At 32.9% G+C, this 21,591-nt stretch overlaps 1 protein-coding gene across 13 annotated transcripts in view; it reads right to left on the reverse strand.

Annotated features, from left to right (window-relative positions):
• Nucleotides 1–482: 482 nt before the first annotated feature.
• The window catches only part of LOC118204640 (uncharacterized), a 45,248-nt gene continuing 24,139 nt past the window's right edge, over nucleotides 483–21,591 (reverse strand). For 4 of the 13 annotated variants that reach the window (XR_015039589.1, XM_085811221.1, XM_085811223.1 and 1 more), the window contains exons 3-5: nucleotides 8,154–8,488; nucleotides 6,599–6,744; nucleotides 483–799 (exon numbers count right to left, since the gene is read on the reverse strand). Coding sequence is in view for 5 of the 13 variants with exons in the window: in XM_085811221.1 (XP_085667347.1) it covers nucleotides 6,629–6,744; nucleotides 8,154–8,316 (279 nt within the window). In the remaining 8 variants the exon portion in view is untranslated. The remainder of the gene's footprint in view (nucleotides 800–6,598; nucleotides 6,745–8,153; nucleotides 8,489–21,591) is intronic. The other 9 variants (XR_015039593.1, XR_015039594.1, XR_015039595.1 and 6 more) reach the window with 3 other exon arrangements.

Here is a 21,591-nt window from a genome sequence, read left to right on the forward strand (position 1 = left end):
CGGCTAACTGGTGTCGGTTAAGTGGTTGTCGGCTAAGTGTCACGGACCATACTTCCACTAAGGATTAAAGTTTACTTACTTGAAGTGTTGTTTATTTATGAAATATAATTTTTAAACTTATTTATTACAAAATATAATATATTCATAATATCTACGAAAGGCAGAAGGATTAAAGTTTACTTTCATGCCAACAGTATCACGCAAAACTGACTATAACACAGGCATTTATGTTTCAGCTCATATTGTGACCGTTTTCAAGCATCAGCCTGGCTTGTTTACCATGCGTTGACCCATAACACTTGGGCCTAAGTTTCATTGAGGTAAATGGCACTGCAAGGGGTTAATAATAAAGTAAATTATATGTAGAAATTTATCTTCAAAATTATCTAACGTAATAAAACTTTTTCTTCCCACAGCTCACTGCTTATATACAGAAAAATCAAAAGAATTGATCCATTTTCTGAAAAATACAATGGCAGCACTCCATCTTCAACCTTTATTCTTTTTAATATATGTATATATTACGAGTTAAGTTCAAAAGTGTATAAAATGCATTCAATATTTCAGTTCCATTTATGTAAAAATATTAGATGACTATGCTGTTTAATGTAAATTAATTTATGCAATATGATTTATAAATTGCAAACATACTTCTTCATACATTATAACAAAAGAATTGGGAACAAAAAGTGTTATCTCCATTCTGTCTTACAACTGGCACATTCTGCATTTCTTATTCCAGAAAAGAATTGTTTTTGCGATGGTGAATTTTCTGCTCACAAGAACTGCAAAAATCATCCTAAAATAAAAAGAAATATATAAAAGAGAAATACTCATAATAATAATAATAATAATACACTCAAAAATTACAATCTTTCCAGATTCACATTACACTAAAACACATAAAAGAATGTAAAATACTTTTTTAAAGCAAATTGTTTTGTACCAGTTAGAACACATTGTAATATTTTGTGTAAAAAATGAAACTCCTATGTGGGGTACAACACACATTTTTAAATATTTATGATATAAGTGCAAATAACACATTCTTTCCTGAAAGACAAGAACATCTCAACATCAATGAGATGCATAAGTAACTTGAATATTTTCTTCTCAGTCTAAAACCTTAAAACAGTCCCAGTGGCACCATCATGCCTATGCATACGAAGCTGGTCCATTGACTTCAGTTGAACTACCAGTATTCAATGGTCTTAACCACTCAATAATTGGTGGGGCAGCAAAAGAAAAGTTATTTGAAGTGGAAGGAGAAGGGGAAGAATATCTCTGCTGCAAAATAAATTTAAACTTAGTTTATAAATTATTTTAAAAAGATTTAATTTATTAAAAAGTATTTTTATTTTTAAATTGACAAGTGTATTATTCAGAAGCAGATTATTTAAATTAAAAGTTTTTTGCTTTGCCAAATAGCAACACCATGAAAACCAGCTTATAAGAGCATGCAAGAAACATTAAAAGTCTTATATTTTGCAGTATTTTTAACCCACTGGAAAAAAAAAAAAAAAAAAAAAAAAAAAAACCTGTTTCTCTCACATTGAAAACTTTTATAAAAATAAATTATTATTTTGGTACTTTTAATTTTGAGCAGATCTCATTGAAAGCAAATTCAATCAAATAATTTTATGAAGATAGGCCAATCTTATAAAAATATTAAGACTGTATAAAGGCATCAAAAGGCATTAAGACTGTATAATGGCATATATTTTTGTTGGTATTGAAATGCAACGTCGGTTCAAAGCAGTGTCTGTGAGTATACACAGATTTTTCATAGGCAGTGTTATTTTCTTGTACAGATTCCACAAAAAAACTGTTCCAAAATAATGAATATCCAAGACAATGATTTTTAACATTGAATGGAAGCATTATAATTTAAGACTGGATAAAACCCCAAAACTGGTTAAGGTTTGTCTCTATTTAAATATTTTAAATGCCGATTTCATGCCATATGAGATATTTTTCCCCCAACACACTGTTCTATAGATGAGAAAATGATACCTTATTTTGGTATTTTGGTAGACATTCTTGCAAAAATGTTTCTCAAAGGAAAACCAATTCATTTCAAGTACAAAGTCTGGTGGTTTGTGTTCCTACGAACTTAAACTTTGTGTTCTTGTTTGTGAAGTGCACTTACCTCATTTTGATATATATACAGGAAAATCTTCAGAGACATTGAATAATTTTGGACTAGGCCTGATGTTTAGCAGATCTTTTAAGTGTAGTGGATATTTTGTAAGGATTTTAAGTTTTACTAATAATTATTTATTTTATTTTAAAACTTTGCTATCTTCTCTCATTTTCCATTTCCGGCCAGAATAAGCACGAGTAAAATTTCTTATGCTGATGAGGTTGCAAACTGTATAGGTATTTAAGATGTGGCTTTTACCCAAGAGAAGAAAAAGACTTCTTGCTGCCTTACCATGCATGTGCTTTACAGTCAGTTCGTGTCTGCTTTAAGGCCAGAACTTAGTTCCTGCTGATATTTGAAGGCGTATTGTAAGTTTTGCATTTCACTCACTATATACATAGTGTCAAAAGGCCAATCTTCGCATTACTAATCTCTATAAAGCCTTTTAGTTCTTATTTAGTTAGTTCATTTCTTATTTTCTATGTTTTAGACTATAAGTGCTGGTCTCTGTATCTCAAAGTGCGGGAACGGCCGTACGCTGTGAGAAATAAAGGATAAATTTAACCTTTCTTAATGGTGGTGTTTGTCCTACCCACACACAAGCATAGTTTGAGTAACCTCTATGCTCCCATTCAGGATTAGTAAATGTTTCCAAAGGCAATGAGAATGAACAGCAATCCTGATGGTTTCTTCAAAAGAAAGCCATTTCATAAAGAACATGGCTTCACAGTAATTTGATGGAACAACAATTCCATCATAGCTATGACAGCTAACTTTGAGATACAATTTGTCCCCCTTCAGTGACCAAGACATACTCAAGAAAAGAAAACAAATCTGTATCCATAATGTAACCTATACTCGTAGGATATGACAACAAATATATAGATGGTGTGGACCTTCTGGACAATCTTATTGCGATGTATATAGACTGTATATAGAGTGCAAGTAAAAGTAAGAAATGTTTACGAATTTTTTTTATGTAGCTAAATCGAATGCATGGAAACTTACATTTCTGCACACAGAAATGAAGTACTTTTAAGGACCATTAATGAAAAAAAATTAAGGACCTATGAGCAAATGGGAACTGAATAAAATTCAATTAAAAATATTATCTATGCCTGAATTTCACTTTTGTAATGTCATCCTAAAAATAAAATAGATCCCTAAGTAGTATGCATTATTACTAAACATGAATTAATTAACATAATTATTAATAAGTTTGAGAATAAAATAAACTTTATGCAATTTATCAAGTAGCATTAAATATTTTACACTTATAATAGTTGGACACATTTGAAAGAAGATAAGTGAAATTTACGTTTTACTAACAGTTAGCTTTATATTGATTTTTTTTGGTCTCATTTTGTCACATTTTAGTGAATAACAGTCAGTCTAGAGGTTTAGTAAATAGCAGGTAGATTTTATGTCAAACAGCATAAGTTAAAATGAGAAGTAAGATCATTATCAGCATGATTCATAACAAAAGACTGAATGTTGTCACCGCTGCTGCTTGTCTAAAGAGAGACCAGCAGATAAGAACAAACCTGAAAGGTCTGATGCGGGCACACTTGGTAAGTGTTGAAATTTATGCTCTGTTTGCTGCAGTTTGTGTCATAGCTTCGTGTAGAGTTCCAGAGGTTGTAACCCAGTTAATATACTTTAAGGTTCCAATAACAGGGTTTGTACACATTTCCTTACACGAAAATTAAGGACTTTTAAAGACCACCAAAGAAAAAATTTAAGGACCTATCAGCAAACAAAAAAACGAATAGAAAAAAGCAATTATCCATACAACCGACTTCATGCTTCTAATTTCACTTTAAGAAACTAACAGAAGTGTGTATTATGCACTATTATTAAATTGAATTCAATACTTAACATAAAACAATTTTGAAAATTAAACTAACCACCTACAAGTTATGAAGTAGATAACATTAAATTAGGAACATAATTTCTTGAAAAACATGTATAAGTGTATTTTACACTAATAACAGTCACAGATATTTTAGAGATTTACATGATTAAAATAACAGATTCGTAAACATACAATTTATTTCCTTGGTTTTTTGAAAGATACTAGAATAATAAACTATACAATAAAAGATACAAAACATTTATACTTTTTTTAAATCTGAAATTTTTTCATATATTTTAAAATCTAATTTATTTATGTCTATTTCCTTTTCTTTAACTATTCTTCTAGGTTCATTTGCTTCGATAAACAAATCAATGTTCCTGCTGGTCTCGGCTTCATCTGCTAAAGCATCTACTTCTTCATTAATATCTTTAATGTCCCTTTGAAGAAATTTTTTCTTCTGCTTCATATAATCAATTTCTTCCTCAATAATATTTCTTTTTCTCTTTGAATTTTCAGATTTAGTTAAAGATTTTTGTTCTTCTAAATACCGCATATATTTAGACCTTGCAGAAGCTGCTGCTGATCTCATTTCTTTATTAATTTCGATATTAAGAATACCTCCAGAAAATTTTATGTAATCAAATACTGTGCATTGAAAAATGTATGATGAGTCACTTAAATTTTCAATTTCCATTGCTTTATTTACAGAGAAGCCCCTTTCCACAGAGGCCTGTCCATGTGACAAGATAAGAATCATTTTCACTATTTTCCATACTTTTGAATAGTGAAAATCATGAAAATAAGAAGTAAGAAATGTGTCAAGAGAAAGATTTTGAAGATCAAAAGCAGAAAATTCATGTAAATTTCTCTTAACTACTTTGTCTAGAAACTCTCCAAACTGCAGCAGAATTTCATCACAATCATCTTGTAAAACACGTTTATACCGCATTAATACAGTTAGAACTATTTTCATTTTGTTCTGGGCTTTTTCTGGACTTTTAGCCATCAATCGTGGGTCTATACAAGATGCATTTCGAATAAGAGAATAATTTATTGGACATTTAGACATTAAGTGTTGTACCATTGTTAACCTTGTTTGTTGTAACATTATTGACCTTGTTTCAATGCAAAACTTTCAGCTTGTGAAATGACCTTCTTGCGGCATTTATCATTCATTAACTGCTCAGCAATGAACCCCAAATAAACTTTACTTTTATCATTATAACAATTTGGATCATTAAAATTAAATTTATAAAGATTTTCCGCTTTGGTTATTTTTGAATATTCTAGTTTCAAAATTTTAATGTGCTGAAGGCAATCATTTACAAGTTTTAAGATATCTTTAGCAAAAAAGGGAATAAGTGGTTTATCACTTTGATAATATTCAAGAAAAGGCAATAATATTTTCGACAGAGAGAGAAAAAAATTTAATTTTACAAGAAATGTTTTATCTTTAGTTGCCTCCAAAATATTTGAGAAGGATTCCGATGAATTTTTTTTAAACTTCCCCATTTCAACTTTTTTAATGTACAGTAGCAAGTCATCCCACATTTCAATGGCTCTTTCAACTGCTGGGACATTTTGCAACCATCGGTAAAAGCAGAACTTCACAGGAAGCCTTTTTAAGCCAGATATACTTAAAAAATCTTCACGTCTTGCAGCAGGAGAATCTTTAAAAATCCAATATAAGGAGGATAAGAATGATGGAATGTCCCAGCCAGTGGATGACATCCCATGCTTGAAAGCATTGTTAAGAATGTGTAAACCACATGTCCCTAATGTCAAGCACTGAATGTTATATTCCTTTGTCAAGTCCTGTTGCAATAAATCATAAAATTTCCAGTTTACTGCAGGACCATCCATCGATATTTGTAAGAGTTTTGACAAGTCTAGTTTTCAACACATTCATAAAATTTGGATAAAATAATTTCACTTGTTGCATGCCCTATAAATGCAGAAGTAAGGTACCGAGTTCTGACCTTATTTTCGTGATGCCAGTACCTTACATAAATATCTAGTTGCTTCTTTTGATTTGTCAGATTAAGAGTCTCAAAGTCAGCATTTTTACAATGCTTTAGTAACAAAGTTTTAAAATAAGGGCCAAGACCAAAATGACAGATATAAGCACATTTCTTTTCACCACATGAAAATTGTTTTGCAATGGAACTATCCGGGAACATTTTAGTGAATAACGACCCAATATCATCGCACGATTTAAAAGAATAGTGGCTTTTGATGCACTTAAAAGCCCACAATATTTCTGCATCTGTAACTTCAGATTTGAAAAGAAAAGAATTGATTTTATTATTTTCTACACTTATTGATGTTGAATTAGCAGTTACATCTTTTCCTGAAGCAGATGGTTCTTCTAACTTGACAAAATTCATGATACTGTTTGTTCTTGCCGAAGATAGCTCAAACTTATTTAATGTAACTTAACTTCAGTAAGTGGACTGTAATATTAACAATAACAAATTTATTTTAACAAAAACAACATTATTGAATACTAGCACATGCATGTGCTTATAGTTACCTATGTAACTTAGCTAAAAGCGAGCAACCATATGCTCTTACATCAAATCAGAAATCATACATACTAATAAGGCAAAAACGAAATAACTTTAGGGTTACACTAAAGCCAAACTCTGCTTGGCGTAAAACAATGCTGCCAAGCAATATTCTTTCAGACACGGCACACTGTTAGAAGAAACTCTGCAGTTGAGAAGAGAGAGATGTTTTGCACCTAAAAGGGGCATTACAAGCAAGGCATTAGTAAAATTAAGCATCGCATATATATATAATATATATATATATAATAAGAAATCTATATATATATAATAAAAAATGTATACTGAAAATATACATTTTTACTATATATATATAGTATATACAGTACAAAGTCCGAGATCTGGACATCCAATATCTGGAATGATCTAAAATCCAGACTTCAAAGCCACCACCAACCAATTTTTAGGGCTTTTTTGGAGGAAAGGGGTATGCTTTATGCATGCGCATTAGATTTTTCCCCTCATCATAAAGAAACATGTCGGAAATCCCGATTCTTAATCTCAGTTTGGCACTAAATAAAATATCTCATTATTGAAGAAATAATTATTTTAGCATAAATTTGTATGATTAGTAACTTGACTCCATAGCTGCGTATCTGCTTAGCATAATCTCAAACTGAAACATTTGTTGATTTTACACCAACTAATATTTTATATCCTTGATGCCGAAATAGCCAATCATTATTTATTGTATTTTGCTTTCTTCCCCGCATGTTTATCAACGGATGACAATTTGAGTGATGACTCATGCAGCGACGCCAAATAACAGAGTATTATTCGATTACAGATATAAGTTTAAAGTGCTAAAATGTTGATAAGCGGAGATTTAACAGAAATTTCTTTTCTTATGCTAAAAATAGATTTTGTTAATGATACTCATAGGATTATATTTAGTGCTATTTGAATTAAGAATAACTAATTTTTTATTCACATAAAGCCAGAACCAGCGCCAGAGCTCTCATGGCCGCACCAGGCGGCAGAATTTAGGGAAGTTGGTAAAATCCTAGTATACGGTGCAGCCTTGGCGCGATTTTGAAAATTATCGCCAACACCAAAATGACCCGATTAACTACTCATCGTATATGTCCCGTTTACTGCTCATCATAAAGTCGCCAAAAGTAGCCAAATCCTTTGTGCACCGAAAACTAGAATTAAACCAGATAAGGCATTACTATCAACAGCAATTTTTTTTTTTTTTTAAATCGCTAAAACTTCGTATATGTCCCGTTACTGCTCATCATAAAGTCGCCAAATTCCTTGTGCATAGGATTAAACCAAATACTTAATTGTCTATTGAAGCTTCAAAACGTATTTCTGAACTTCACTTTTTCTCGGCTAGCGTTACCGAATTCGCCCTCGGCGACCTAATATCGAAATGGAGCCAACAGATTTCCCGTGAAATCGATAACAGACCCTCTGCAGAAATAAACTCATAACCCCGATATCCCATACATATATGTGCAAAAGAGAATAAACTCTGTAGAAGGTGATCAAAAATTAATGTATGGCTTAATTTAAACAAACACAGAAATTAAGCTAAGCAAAACTGTGTAAAAACAAATTGAAATGATAAAACGAAACTTACCTTTCATGTGAATTTTCAGCATTGACTCTCCCATTCTAGAAATTTCAATTTTTTTCAGACAAAGACCACATTTAGCTTTATAAGGATTGTCATCCATCAATATCCAGTCTTTGGAGTCAGCTTGATGAAGCCACAGTTTATTGAAAATGCACTTTCCAGGCATCTCGTTCCTATTGGCGTCGGAAGTGTTGTGGCCTTCCAGGTTGGGATTGTTCTAATTTTGGCAAATATTTTCAGAATCCCCCCTTTTTTTTCTCAAGCACCTTCACTTTCACCTCTTAAAGAACTTCCGGCTTCACGCTTTCGTCACATCTGCCTAAATTTATGGATAACACCTGTTTCGAAAGATTGGGTGAATAGCCAATCAGACACTTATACTTTCCTTCTAGGGTAGCTAATTGCTTTTTTATCGTTTGCAACGCAAATCCGCCAACAGATTGGTTAAGAACCGTGTAATTTTAATTCCATATTCATGAGAAATCGCAATTCACACTTAGAATGCCAATCATTAGAAATGATAAGAAATGTCAAATGAGCAAAATTAAGGACCCTTTATTCATTTTGACCAAAATTAAGGACTTTTAACCCTTTGAGGCATGGTGGGTCAATATATGTCCCACCTAATTAATATTTATTTTCTCAGTTAGCAATTTCCGTTAGAAATTTTCTAATCTTTTAAAAATAATCTATTTTAGTTATTATTTTTCTCAGTAGATGTTACTACTATATCAGGGCTTAAGTTTATAAGCAAAAAATATTCAAAACAGGATCACAAGAGTGATATCCATGCATCTCGCATTTTTCAATATTTTAAAAATTTTGGTATACAATTTATGATATGTATGATTCTTTTTAATATTCAAAGGTATTTTATTTTCAAAAATCTTAATTGGATTCAATATTTTATAACATTAATTTTGCACTTGAAATAAGTGGGTTAAAAATTGTCCCACCACACACTTGAGTTTCCGCTCAATAGATGGCAGCACTCACGATTATTTTTCTTTTCTTTTTTGCATCTACTTTTTTCGTGATTGCGCGCGCTTTTACATCCATTGTATGCTCTGATGTGCTAAAATGTCTAGAAAAAAATTAACAACTCAGGAAGCTTTGGATCTTTTTGCTGAATTGCCATCCGATTGCGACTCAAATGCTTCAGATATCAGTTCTGATTGAGGTGAAATTGAAATCCAGGAGAGAATAACTGAGGTTGAAGTTATTGCTGAAGAAGAAAGGGAATTATATAATTTGTTTCGCTTTTTAAAGACACAGACCCATCTATGCATGTTGCTGCCATCTATGCATGTGGCATTGTAAATATGAATTGAAAGTATCTACCCAAAAATTTAAAAGACAAATTTATGTCAAGAGAATATATAGACTTTTCAGTTAGCGATGATTCAATTTATTGCATAAAATGGAAAGATAAAAGATCCGTTTCTATCCTGTCTTGCTTGGAAAAGGCAATTGAAATGAAAGAAATTAATAGAAAAGAACGAGATGGAAAGACAAAAAAGTACTGTGCCCAAACAGCATTATTTCATACAATAAGAATATGGAATATGTCGACTGATTGATCAACTGAAAGGACTATATGGAATAAACCGCAAAAGCAAGAAATGGTGGCACATGATTTTTTTTTTTAATTTTTTAGATGCGAGTATAATAAACGCATTTATTCTATTTAAGTTTGTTCGTGAACCAGATCATGATGTAAAAACAATGAAAGATTTTCTTCTCTCAGTTATAGAAGGTCTAATGGCACTTGCAGGCAAGAAAGAGCTGAAAAGAAAACTTAAATAGAAATGTTTAGTTCAAATAAAAACTAAAAACCCGTTCGTACAACCAGAAAAGAGACTAAAAAATGCAAGTCACACGCCAAAGAGAACGAGCAGGAGAAGATGTGCATATTGCAGCACATCGAAAGAAGAACGACGAACATTTTGGATGTGTGAAACATGTGAAGTGCCTCTATGCTTACAAAAGAATGAAACAACATGTTTTTCAAAGTTTCATGAAAAATGACTTTTTTCAATTTTAATCATATATAAATGTTTTTGAATCAAGGGCCAATTTTCATATTTTATTTAGTATCATATGTATGAGTATCAAATTTTAATCTTAAAATAATATTCAAGAAAATAATATGTTTTGTTCCTAAAATTTAAAAATATTAAATATATATATGCAAAATGTGCATATGCAGAATTTTACAAGTCATGCATATATGCAATAAGTACAAAATGCATTTTAGTGTGTTTATAATGAATATTTTAGAATGCATGCTTTATTTTGTTTATTTATTCCACATATGATTTTTTTCCCCTGCTATACACCAATATGCTATAAGACATGCGCTAGTTGCATGGTGGGACAAACGGTATCCCACCTTCTCCCTTAAAAAATTAAAGCGCAGAAATTTTTTCAAGCCTTAAAGGCACTTAAGTAAGTCCATCTGACTTATTCTAAGGCATTTTTTTAAAGATTAAAATATATTTTAAATATGCGTGTCGCAAAGGGTTAAGGACCAAAAACCATTTTTGAAAAATTTAAGGACTTTTAAGGACCATACGAACCCTGAATAAGCCATTAAAGCACAAGAGGTGATAAGTTGTTTTGTACTATTTTAAGTCTCACTAGATGCAAAAAATAAGTTTTACTTGAATTTTTACATTTTTGTGTTTTATTTTGTGATCACAGCGAGTGCTAATGAAAGGCAATAGCTCTCTTTAATATGTGGAGATAATTTTTAAGGATAAGCAGTTAGTTATAAATAATTAAATTAGGTAATTAGATAACCTTAATCATTATTACATGGCCACTATTAAATTTTATTTTTTAACAATACAATATTTGTTAAAAAAGCCCAATTAAAATCAAAATCTAATAAAATTTTAGTGTTTAAAATACATGTAATTTATGACACTAATTCTTAAACAATATTAGGGCATATTAAAAGCTACAAAACATGAATGTTTTGTTACAACAACACTCAACAAAATATTTATCTGTCGTTTTAATTTGAAGCCTTCCCAAGCATTTTGGCTAGCTTATCATCGATTTCCTTCTCTTTAAGCATATTTTCTAACAATTTGAGATTTGTCACAACATGCAAACCAATGCTCTTGCAAGTTTCTGTGTGCTTTATCTCCTAACTTGTCAACCTCTCCACAATGTACCTATGAGGGTTTACTTGATCTGGGAAAAGTTAAATAGGCCAACCCCCCCTACAGACATCAAGTAAATTATCACTATGTCTGAAAGTAACTACAATATCAGACAAAGATTTAAATAAGCCTCTTATTTAAATAGCAAAACTTTTAGAATTTAGAGCAGGCATTGGAAGCAGAATTTAGAAAGGCACTAAGCAGCAGAATTAGGATCCACAGAAATTGCATCAGGTGGGAAAAAGCCTAGTGCCCAGCTCTGCCAGCATTAAGACATATTAGATGAATCTTTTGATTGAAAGTTTTCAATTTCTTTATTAATAAAAAATCTCTTTCTATAATACCTGCCCATTAAGGCCAAGATTAGATCTGCCTACCAAGATTAGAAGTATTTTCCACATTTGTGGCTAGTGAAAACTAGAGAAAATAAAGGGAAGATAAACATGTTAAGAAAAAGATTCTAGTATGAGGAGTAAAACATTCAAATATTATGTTTTCATTGTTTTTCCAGACGTTCTCCAAAAGTAAGAAATTCATCGCAAACTTTCTGTAAAATACATCCATTACTTGTTGATACCATGGAGACATTTTCCATTTTGCCACATATTTCTCGAATCTTCTACAATCAAGGGTCTATAAATCTTGCCTTCAGATCTTTCTTAACTTTCCAAGCTGCAATGTCTAAAATACTAATGAAAAATTATCATTACCAATTCTGTAACATCAAAAAGGAAGAAATATTTTGGAAAGAAAAAAAAAAAAAAAAAAAAAAAAAAAAAAAATGAGGGAAAAAGTGTCAAATTAATTTTATAGAGAAAACTGATGCATATTCTGAGACAATTACATGGGAAAACTATGAAAAAATTAAAAATACATTTTTAATTTAATTGCATAGCTAATTTTGCTTTTGCTAAGAGCTGTTTCGTAAATTGTGCTTTACAGCATTAAACCTTATTTATTTTTCAGATTCAAAATATTGTATAATAAGCTGCCACAATGAAACTTTCTAATATGATGGTGAAAAATAAAAATGTTTTATTTTAATGTATTTTTAAAATATAATTTCAATATATTACCATTATTTTAATGAAATTTATCAATGTTATGATGTTTAAAAAAAATCGTCGAAAAATTCTGAGATCTTGGAATTAAAAATTTTCTACAGAAACTGATCTTAAAATTGCCAAAATGTTGATAAGTTGCCAAATTTAGATCCGTTTAATAAAAAAATTCACATCGCTAAAAGCAAAAAGTTGTTTAGGAGCTCTTTATTAGAAAAAATGAATTTCGAAATGCTTATGTTTCACTTCTTGCTTAGAAACTCGAGTATCCCATCATTTATATTAGAAATAGAAACAAATTATAACCCATGAACCCATTCAAAAGATAACCATATATGTCAGTGAATCGCCAAAAATATTCCTCCAAAATGCTAATTCGCACTCAAAATGGCAGCCGTAAAAACAGACAGAAATTTCAGATGATTAAAATTAAGGACCTTTTGCTGGTTTTGGCCAAAATTACGGACTTTTAAGGACCAAATATTGATTCCAAAAAATCTAAGGACTCTTAAGGAATGTACGAACCCTGACTTAAGATTGTGTATTTTTTTTTCATTTATGGTAACCTGAGTAGTTGAATTTTATGGAAACTATATTATTACGCGATTGGTTGCATGGCTGCGGCGAATTTGACCGATAGGAAAATATTTGTAAAGCTTATTTCTGTGTTGGATGTCAATTTGTGCTCCACACTGTCAAATGGCTGTATGTGATGAGATTAATCTGAAGTTTCTATATGATTTGCAAGCAAAGGAAAAAAAAACATTAATTGACTGGTGTGTAAATGAAAGTTTACTTAGTAGCCATTATAAGTGTCCTGTTTTTACGAAGGAAATGCGTATGGTCAAATGTAAAGATCGTTTAGATGGCTTTGTTGCAAGAAATGCCACCGACAGTCCGGCACTATGCATATTCCAGTTTAGGAAATTTTAGAAAGATTTTGGATACTGTTAAGGAATTTTTTGTGCTCCATTTTTTTACGCACTAATGTATACTATTCGAATCACGAATGTCGCCGCCTATGCATCTAACTATCTAACGACGTATCTAAATGCCACATCTAAATTTCTGCAAGCGGTGGTTCAGCTATAATTCTATGATCAAATACTAAATCTAGTTTTAAAAGGATTTATTAAAATACTAAAATTAATCTAATCTAGAATCGAATCTAATGTTACATCCCAGGAGCAGCGTTCTAGCTGCGTCATAACAAATCGAAAGTCAAGTTCTCACTGTTGCCATTCTGAGGCAGAGAAAAGTTTGTTTCCAATCAAACCGGAACATCGGCATAGTGAAAGTTTCTAGTCAAACCGGAACATCCCGGCCCCCATTGGACGATTGTCCAACATCATTTGGAAATGGGAGTGGACTAATATTGGAGACGGCTCGGCGAAAGATTCCATCTGAAGTTCTGACGTCTATGACTCGTACTAGTCCATCTGGACCAGGAAAGGTTTCCTCGATGCGAGCTAGTGTCCACTTCATAGGTGTCTTGTTTTTATCCTTTAACAAGACTAGTTGTCCTGCCTTGAGATTGGACCTCACTTGATTCCATTTTGAACGGTTCTGCAAATGAGTAAGATATTCCACGCTCCAACGGTTCCAGAAATTAGCTCTAAGTTTTTGAATTAAGGTCCATCTAGAAGACAAGGTCAAAGAATCTACAGAATCATTCGGTTCTGGTATCGACAAAAGTGGAGCTCCTATTAGGAAATGACCTGGAGTCAAAGGCTGAAGATCTGTTGGATCAGCCAAAATAGGTGATAGAGGTCAAGAGTTCAAGCAGGCTTCTATTTGTGTAATTAATGTATACAGCTCTTCAAAGTTTAAAATTGTCGTTTTCATGACCTTTGTCAAAACTCTCTTCATTGATTTTATATTAGCTTCCCATAACCTGACAAAATGCAGGGAAGAAGAAAGAATGAATCTCCATGTTATACCTTCTTCGGAACTAAAGCGCTGAATAGGATCCGATCTACAAATTCTAAAGAGTTTATCAAGAATATTCTTCGTTCCCTTGACGTTCGCAGCGTTATCATTCCAAACAATGGATGGTTTAGATCTTCTGGCCATAAACCTTCTAAGGCATACTAGAAATGCTTCAGTAGACAAATCCAATATTACTTCTAGATGAATAGCCTTTGTACTAAAGCAAATAAATATCGCTATGTATGATTTTAACGTAACTCTAGATCTTTTCAAATTAGGCTTGGTGATAACTGGACCTGCAAAGTCCAGTCCTATTTTTTCGAATGGTATAGTTATTACAACTCTATCTCTAGGTAAGTCTCCCATCATTTGGTTTATGGTTTGGTTCCTTGTTCGAAAGCACGTCATGCATTTACTTATAACGTGCCTAACTCTATCTTGTCCGGAAGGTATCCAGTATAATTGTCTAATAAGAGAAAGTGTTGTTTGAACGCCCGAATGAAGAGATTTTTTGTGATAATAATCTATGAGTAATTCAGTGAAATGATGTCTTTTGGATAAAAGAAGTTGATGTTTGTGGTCTTCTGAAAGATTGGAGTAACGTAGTCTTCCACCAACTCGTAAAAGTTCATCTTCATCCAGAAATACATTTAAGGATAAAACCTTACTATTACTTGGAACTGATCGTTTCGACTGCAGGCACTTAATTTCAGGTTGAAATTCAGAATGTTGTACACATTTGACCAGCACCTTTGTTGCATTCTTTGGCTCAGAATCACTCAAAAAACTTTCTTTTCTTAATGGTGGATTGGTTCTACAGTTGTTCGCAAACCTTAAACACCACGCAGTAGTTCTAATCAATTTGCTGAATGGTGAATACCTTTTAATGAATTCGTTCTCAATGGAATTTTCACCTGTGGCTGTTGAGTTCACTATAGCTCCCCTTCAAAGTTCAAGCTCTTCATTATATTTGAAATCTCTTACTGATTCTGGAAGTTTTGGCCACGAATCGATACTCTGTAATAGCCACTTAGGTCCATGACCCTAAATGTCACTATTTCGTAGTTCAGACAACGTTATTCCTTTCGTGGAATTTGCCTTTGTTCCTCTGGTCAGCATATCAGCCGGATTTTCATCTCCAGTGCAATAATTCCAGGACTCAAGTGATGTTTTCTCTCGTATTTCCATTACTCGATGTCGGATGAATGGCTTCCATTTATTTAAATCGCCTTTTATCCAATGTAACGTAACAGAAGAATCTGACCAAAAATATACATTCATCTGGAGTTTTTTCTCTAACTGTTCTTTGACATTCGAGTCTAATCTTGCTCCGATGAGCTCTAATCTTGGAAGGGACAGCTTCTTCAGCGAGGCTACTCTGGTTTTGGAAATGAGAAAACTACTTCCTATTTCGCTGTCCATCGTGACGTATCGCAGGTATATCACAGCTCCATATGCCTTCTGACTTGCGTCGGTAAAGCAATGCATTTGAATATCTCTCAATTCAGACTTGTTAGTCTTTCGGAAGTAATGTCGCGGAATTTTTACATCCTGGATCGCTGACAGTTTATTAATCCATTTTTTCATTCTGTTTTCAAAGTCCAATGGTAACGGATCATCCCAATCTACCTCAAATTGCCAAATTTCCTGCATTAGTATTTTTGCCCTAATAGTGAATGGACTTATAAATCCAATGGGATCATAAAACTTTTCAATGGTTTTAAGAACTTCTCTTTTTGTCATTAGATTCGTTTCCCCTTGAGCTTGATTAGTTAGATTTTGTGATTCTATCTTCAGAAGGTCTTCCTTGTAATTCCATTTATATCCCAATACCTTCTGTTCCAGAACTTTCTGGATTTCACCATTTTAGTATTCTTCAAAAACTTCTTGCAGATTATCACAATTTGTTTTCCATTTTCGCATGTTGAAACCAGCAGCCTTCAAAATATATCTAATATCTTCATATATGAGTTCGGCTTCGTTTTCGTCTTCATCCCCACCTATTAAATCGTCTATGTATAAACATTCGTTTAATAGTTTAACTGCTTTCTGATTTGTTTCTTTAAAGGTATCTATGTGATGTTTCATAGTAGCGGCAAGCAAAAATGGGCTGGATGTAGCTCCAAACAAAATGCGAGTCATCCTAAGTATTTTCGTGTTAGGTTTCCCATCCTTATCTGTAAGGATATTTGCCCACAAAAATCTTACAGCATCCCTATCTTCAGGTAACAGAGAAATCTGGAGAAAGGCTTGTTCAATGTCGGCAGTAAATGCTATGCCATGTGTACGAAATTGTATTAATATCTCTAACAATGGTGGATTTAAATTAGGATCGGAATAGAGACAATTGTTTAAAGGGTATTCATTTTTCGAATGGCTGGATGCATCAAATACAACTCTCACGGGTTTGTCAGGTCCAATAATTCCCTGGTGAGGCATGTAATAAATTCTTCCTGTTTCTTCAGAACTTCGATCAACGATCAATTTCCTCAGCTATAATCATTTTTAAATGCTGTTCTATAACTGAGTGATACCGCTGATGAAGCAGTGGATCATTTCTTAACCTTTTAACCAGTTTATTAAAGTGAACTTCTGCATTTATGTAATTCGTAATAATATGAAACTGTAATTTATGAAATAAAGAACAATTATGATCTAAAGAGTATCAAAATTTACAAAAAGAAAAAACTTAATATTTATTTGTTTACTTTATTAAACATTTCTTTCAATGTAAGTTGTTTAAGTTACTTCGTTTCAGGTGATAATACTTTCTCTTTATTCTATTAAACAGACATAATTTCTTGTTTAGTTACAAAGTTCCGCAGTTCAGGTCCTATAATTGCTGTGTCGAGAATACCGACTAATTTGTGTCACTTTCTTCATTATCGGAAGCGTGTTGAGAATACCGACTAATATGTCAATCGAAATTTTTTCGCTTTCAATAACCTCTGTGTCTCTTTCTTCATTATTAGAAGCGAATTATAATGACGAGGAATTTGATTTAAATCATATCAAAGACGGAGTACATCGAGATGAAATACTACATTTAGTAAGGAATTATAAGCCAAATAAAATAAAAACATCTGCCCTGAAGATAAAGATAGTGCTGACAGATCAACTTCCAATTCATTTTGTGCCGCGACGTTCCCCCCCCCCAAGAGCAGCGTGAAATTGATAAACAGATTTCGGATTTCGAAACATACTTTCGCTTTGTAGATCCTTTACATATTAGTAAATATATATCAGAAATTCTATTTGACATAATTGAAAGTTCAAGCTTACTTTTATAAAATTGCTCTAACAGTCTGCAAAAAATAATAAGGCGGATCCAATTCGAAGATTAAAGAACAACGCAATCTGCAACATTAACTGAATTAGATAATTTTAGCTTAGCTTATACCGTCCCTTATACATTAAATGCGCACGCGCACATGCATATTTGCAGCCGCAAAGGTCTTACGCGCACGCGTAAACGCCCATGCATGCGTCAAAGAGACGCATGCGCAGAAAGTTTGTAGCTTTGAGGTCTGGATTATAGATCATTCCGGATTATGGATGTCCGAATTAACGACTTTTGACTGTACAGCGTATATTGCCAGGTACAAGAGCGAAAGAGATCATCGACAGCTATCCACCTATGGCAGAAAATTATACAAAAGCGATTGAAAGTCTCAAAGCAAGATTTGGACCAAGGCATTTGGATTACGGAGTACCTTTGCAATTAATTGCAATTACCTCCACAGCATCGTTAATAAAATTGAAATAAATAAGAGACAAGCATTCACTAAAGGTAAAGGAAAGAGCAGTTAAGCTAAAGTCAAAAAGTAGTTGAGTGGTCCTTATTGTTAGGACGCATGAAAAGAGTACGAGCGTTTATCACAAATGAATCAACTGCAGGTAACTCAGTTGGCCATGAGGAATTGTTAGTGGAATACTACGTTCATGAACTATTACTTTAGTTGTTAGAAATGCTACCAAATCAAGGCTTAGTATCATTCAGTTATATGATAAACTTGAATCTCACCTCAGATCATTAGAATCCATTGGGATGACCTCAGACAAATATTCTGCAATACTCTTCCCATTTGGGGAGTCGCGTATTCCAGAAGATGTGTTGAGAGTTTGGTTGAGAAACTCAGTAAATGAAAAGAAATCATATAGTGCAAGACTGAGCATACTTTTAAATTTTCTAAGGGCTGAGGTCGAAGGGGAAGTAAGTCAGGTATGAAGCAAAGTGATCCCTATAGAAAAGCTCATAAGGATAGAGAAGATATTACTATACCTACTGCAAGCAACTTGTTTTCGGGAGAAAAAGAAATAAATAAAAATAATGTAATAAATTGTATATTCTGTGAAAAATCTCATCAAAGCAAAGACTGCTACAAAGCACAAAATTTAAGTCATGATGAAAAATTGAAAATTATGAAAGAGAAAACTGTTGCTTTACGTGTTTGAAAACAAACCATCGAGCTAAAAATTGTAAAAGTAAAGTTCTATGCATGTTTCATGGAGGATGTTTCATTGTTTGTTGTCCAAAATTTAAGCAGAAATCAAAAGTCCCTGTCGAGTGCAATCAAGAAAATTGTCAAATTGGCACTCTTTCTTCAACAGGCACTTCAGAAAGAGTTTTGCTTCAAACTTTAGTGGTTGCCATTCAACATGAAGGAGAAAAACTTCATCTTTGAGCTTTGATTGATACTGGATCTGAATATTTTTATGTTTTAAAATCAACAGTAGAGTCTTTAAGAATAAGATCAGAAGCTCATAAAAAATTAACACATGTTGTGTTTGGAGCAAGGACATCTGATATGAATCATAAATGTTGAGAATCTGCATACTGGTTATAGCTGCAAAGTTTCCTGTGTTACATTAGCCTATAATTTGTGGATAACCTAGTCTACAAAAAGGACCTTGGATATCAGAATTAGCTGGAAAGGGAATTCACATCACAGATGTTGATTGTGTCAACCCACAGATTGACTTTCTGATAGGCTCAGACTTTGCAGGAAATATTTAAACAAAAAAAATACAGAAATTAAGTACAGGCATTTTTGCCATGGAAACACTGCTCGGATGGGTTTTGATAGGTAAATCACCAACAACTGGAGGTAAAAATTCTACTGCTGATGTAGTGACCTCCCTCTAAATTCACAATCAAGATATCAGAAACTGCTGGGAATTAAAAGCCTTTGGCGATACATATTCCTTTGAATTGAAATCCAGAATTGAAATTGATAAGGTCATAAACGATCATTTTAGGGCAAATTTAAGAGAAGACTATTTAAAATGTTTAAAAGGTCAAGAAAAAGCAGTACCAAAAGATGTTAAGAAAGAAATGTCCTTTTTGAAGACATTTAGGAATGATCCAAACCTGGAAGAGAATAAGAAAATTTTGAGATTTTATTTTAAATAAGAAGTGTAAAGGAAAATATAAAAATAATGAGATTCCAACTTATGAAGAAACAGATATTGCAGTGCTAAATGATGACGAAAAAGGTATGAAAAAGCAAGAATTGTTTGAAGGCAAGTAAATTTTCCTATTTGAAGAGCCAGATTCAAAATTCATTAAAAGATAGCCAAAGATGATTAAAGATTCTGTCAGACGTGTTGATAATAAAAGAAAGAAGAAGCACGAAGAATACGTTAAAAGAATAAAAAGGAAAAAAGAACAGAAAAGAGATCTAAAATGTTTGAAAGATTTAAAGAGAAAAGAAAGAAAATTTTTTTAAGTTGAAAGAAGTGCCTGGTCAAGATGAATTAAGCCTTAACAAAAATAATATTGAAAGTGATTTTGATTCTGAAAACATGGCCAGAAAACGAAAACGCTTTTTAATGATGATTATTATGTTATTCAAGAAGAAGGATGTCCAAAATTTTCATATGATGAGGATCCTGATACTGAAGATCGGAATCATTGAATTGGACAAAGTAAAAGTGACAAGTGTGGTGAAGAACAGCTTAAACAAAATGCTTCTGAGACATCAGGTGTTGAGATTACAAATTCCAAAATTTATTCTAAATCACAGGTTACGAAAGAAATGATTGAGTCAACTCACACAGGAAGGATGAGTGCTATAGATTAAATTATGAAGAGGTCGAGCTATAAAAGTGCCTTCTAGATTCAAGGACTTTGAACTTTAAAATAGACTTTTAAGTGAATTTTAAAATAGACTTTGAATTGAACTTTAAAATAGACTTTTACATGAACTTCAAATTGGAAGTTTAGGTTACATTTTAGATTAATTAAATATTTGTTTTGATAAAAATCCTGTTATCAAAAGATGGGAGTATGTAAACGATCCAGTAGAATGGTGCCCTAACAACAGGGTACCTGGGTTCCGAGACTCTACCCCTTGTAGAACAAAAAGAAGTTTTTGAATCTTGAAACAAAATAACCTGAGTATTATCTGTGAATGAGAGAATGAGAAAGTAATTTATGATGAAACATTAATCTTGCAAGAAGGAATTACTCACAGGTCATCTGCATAATTTTCTGTACAGTTTGGAGCAAATCACGAAGTTTCTCAGCTAGGTGATATTTCGAAGGAAGCTAATAATTTCAGAGAAGACTTTAAACATTTCTTGAATATCCGGGATGACAAACCAGGATAGGAGTCCTTCCAGGATGTTTGGCGACATTGTAGGTTCACTTCTCAACTTTCCACTGTAGCTGGCTTTTCTCGCAACTCTGCTCTGCCAAAGATCTGTCGTTATCAGCTCAGGAAAATTTTCTTGGGTGACATCTGGGTCCTGGCCTGTCCTCCTTTTTCAAACTTCTTCTTGTATTCTGTGCAACCACGGAAACTGCTTACATGGTCCCCTTGGCAAAAGATGCAGTGTGGTTTTTCCTCATGCCTCTTCGAACATGTGCTGCTCCTGTGAGGTCCTCCGCACATAACGCATCTTTCCGGATTATTGCATAGATGCTGTGTGTGTCCGAAAGCCTGACAACAAAAACATTGCAAAGTCCTTTTCTTTGGGTTGTATTTCTCCAAGTGTATGTCAAAACTGAAGATGTTGTTCAGCTGGAGAATCTGGTTCCCTTCAGTATTTCTCTTGAGTTCAACAAAAAATATTGGCAGTTTGGCTTTCACTCTGTTTTTGCTACTCTCAAACTGCTTTACCTTGACAGCAGGGAATTTTCTATTTCTCAGATCACTAAGAATAGAGTCTTTTTTGATAGAAGCAGGGAGACCCTTCAGAATCACTTTGATGTTCCTTTCGTGTTGTGGTTGGTATGTATGAAACGCAGAATTCCTTTCCTTGAGAAGTTTCATCATA

This window comes from Stegodyphus dumicola, chromosome 2 (genome assembly GCF_044657685.1).
Source record: "Stegodyphus dumicola isolate Sdum_Otavi_A_Nest chromosome 2, ASM4465768v1".
Taxonomy (NCBI): domain Eukaryota; kingdom Metazoa; phylum Arthropoda; class Arachnida; order Araneae; family Eresidae; genus Stegodyphus; species Stegodyphus dumicola.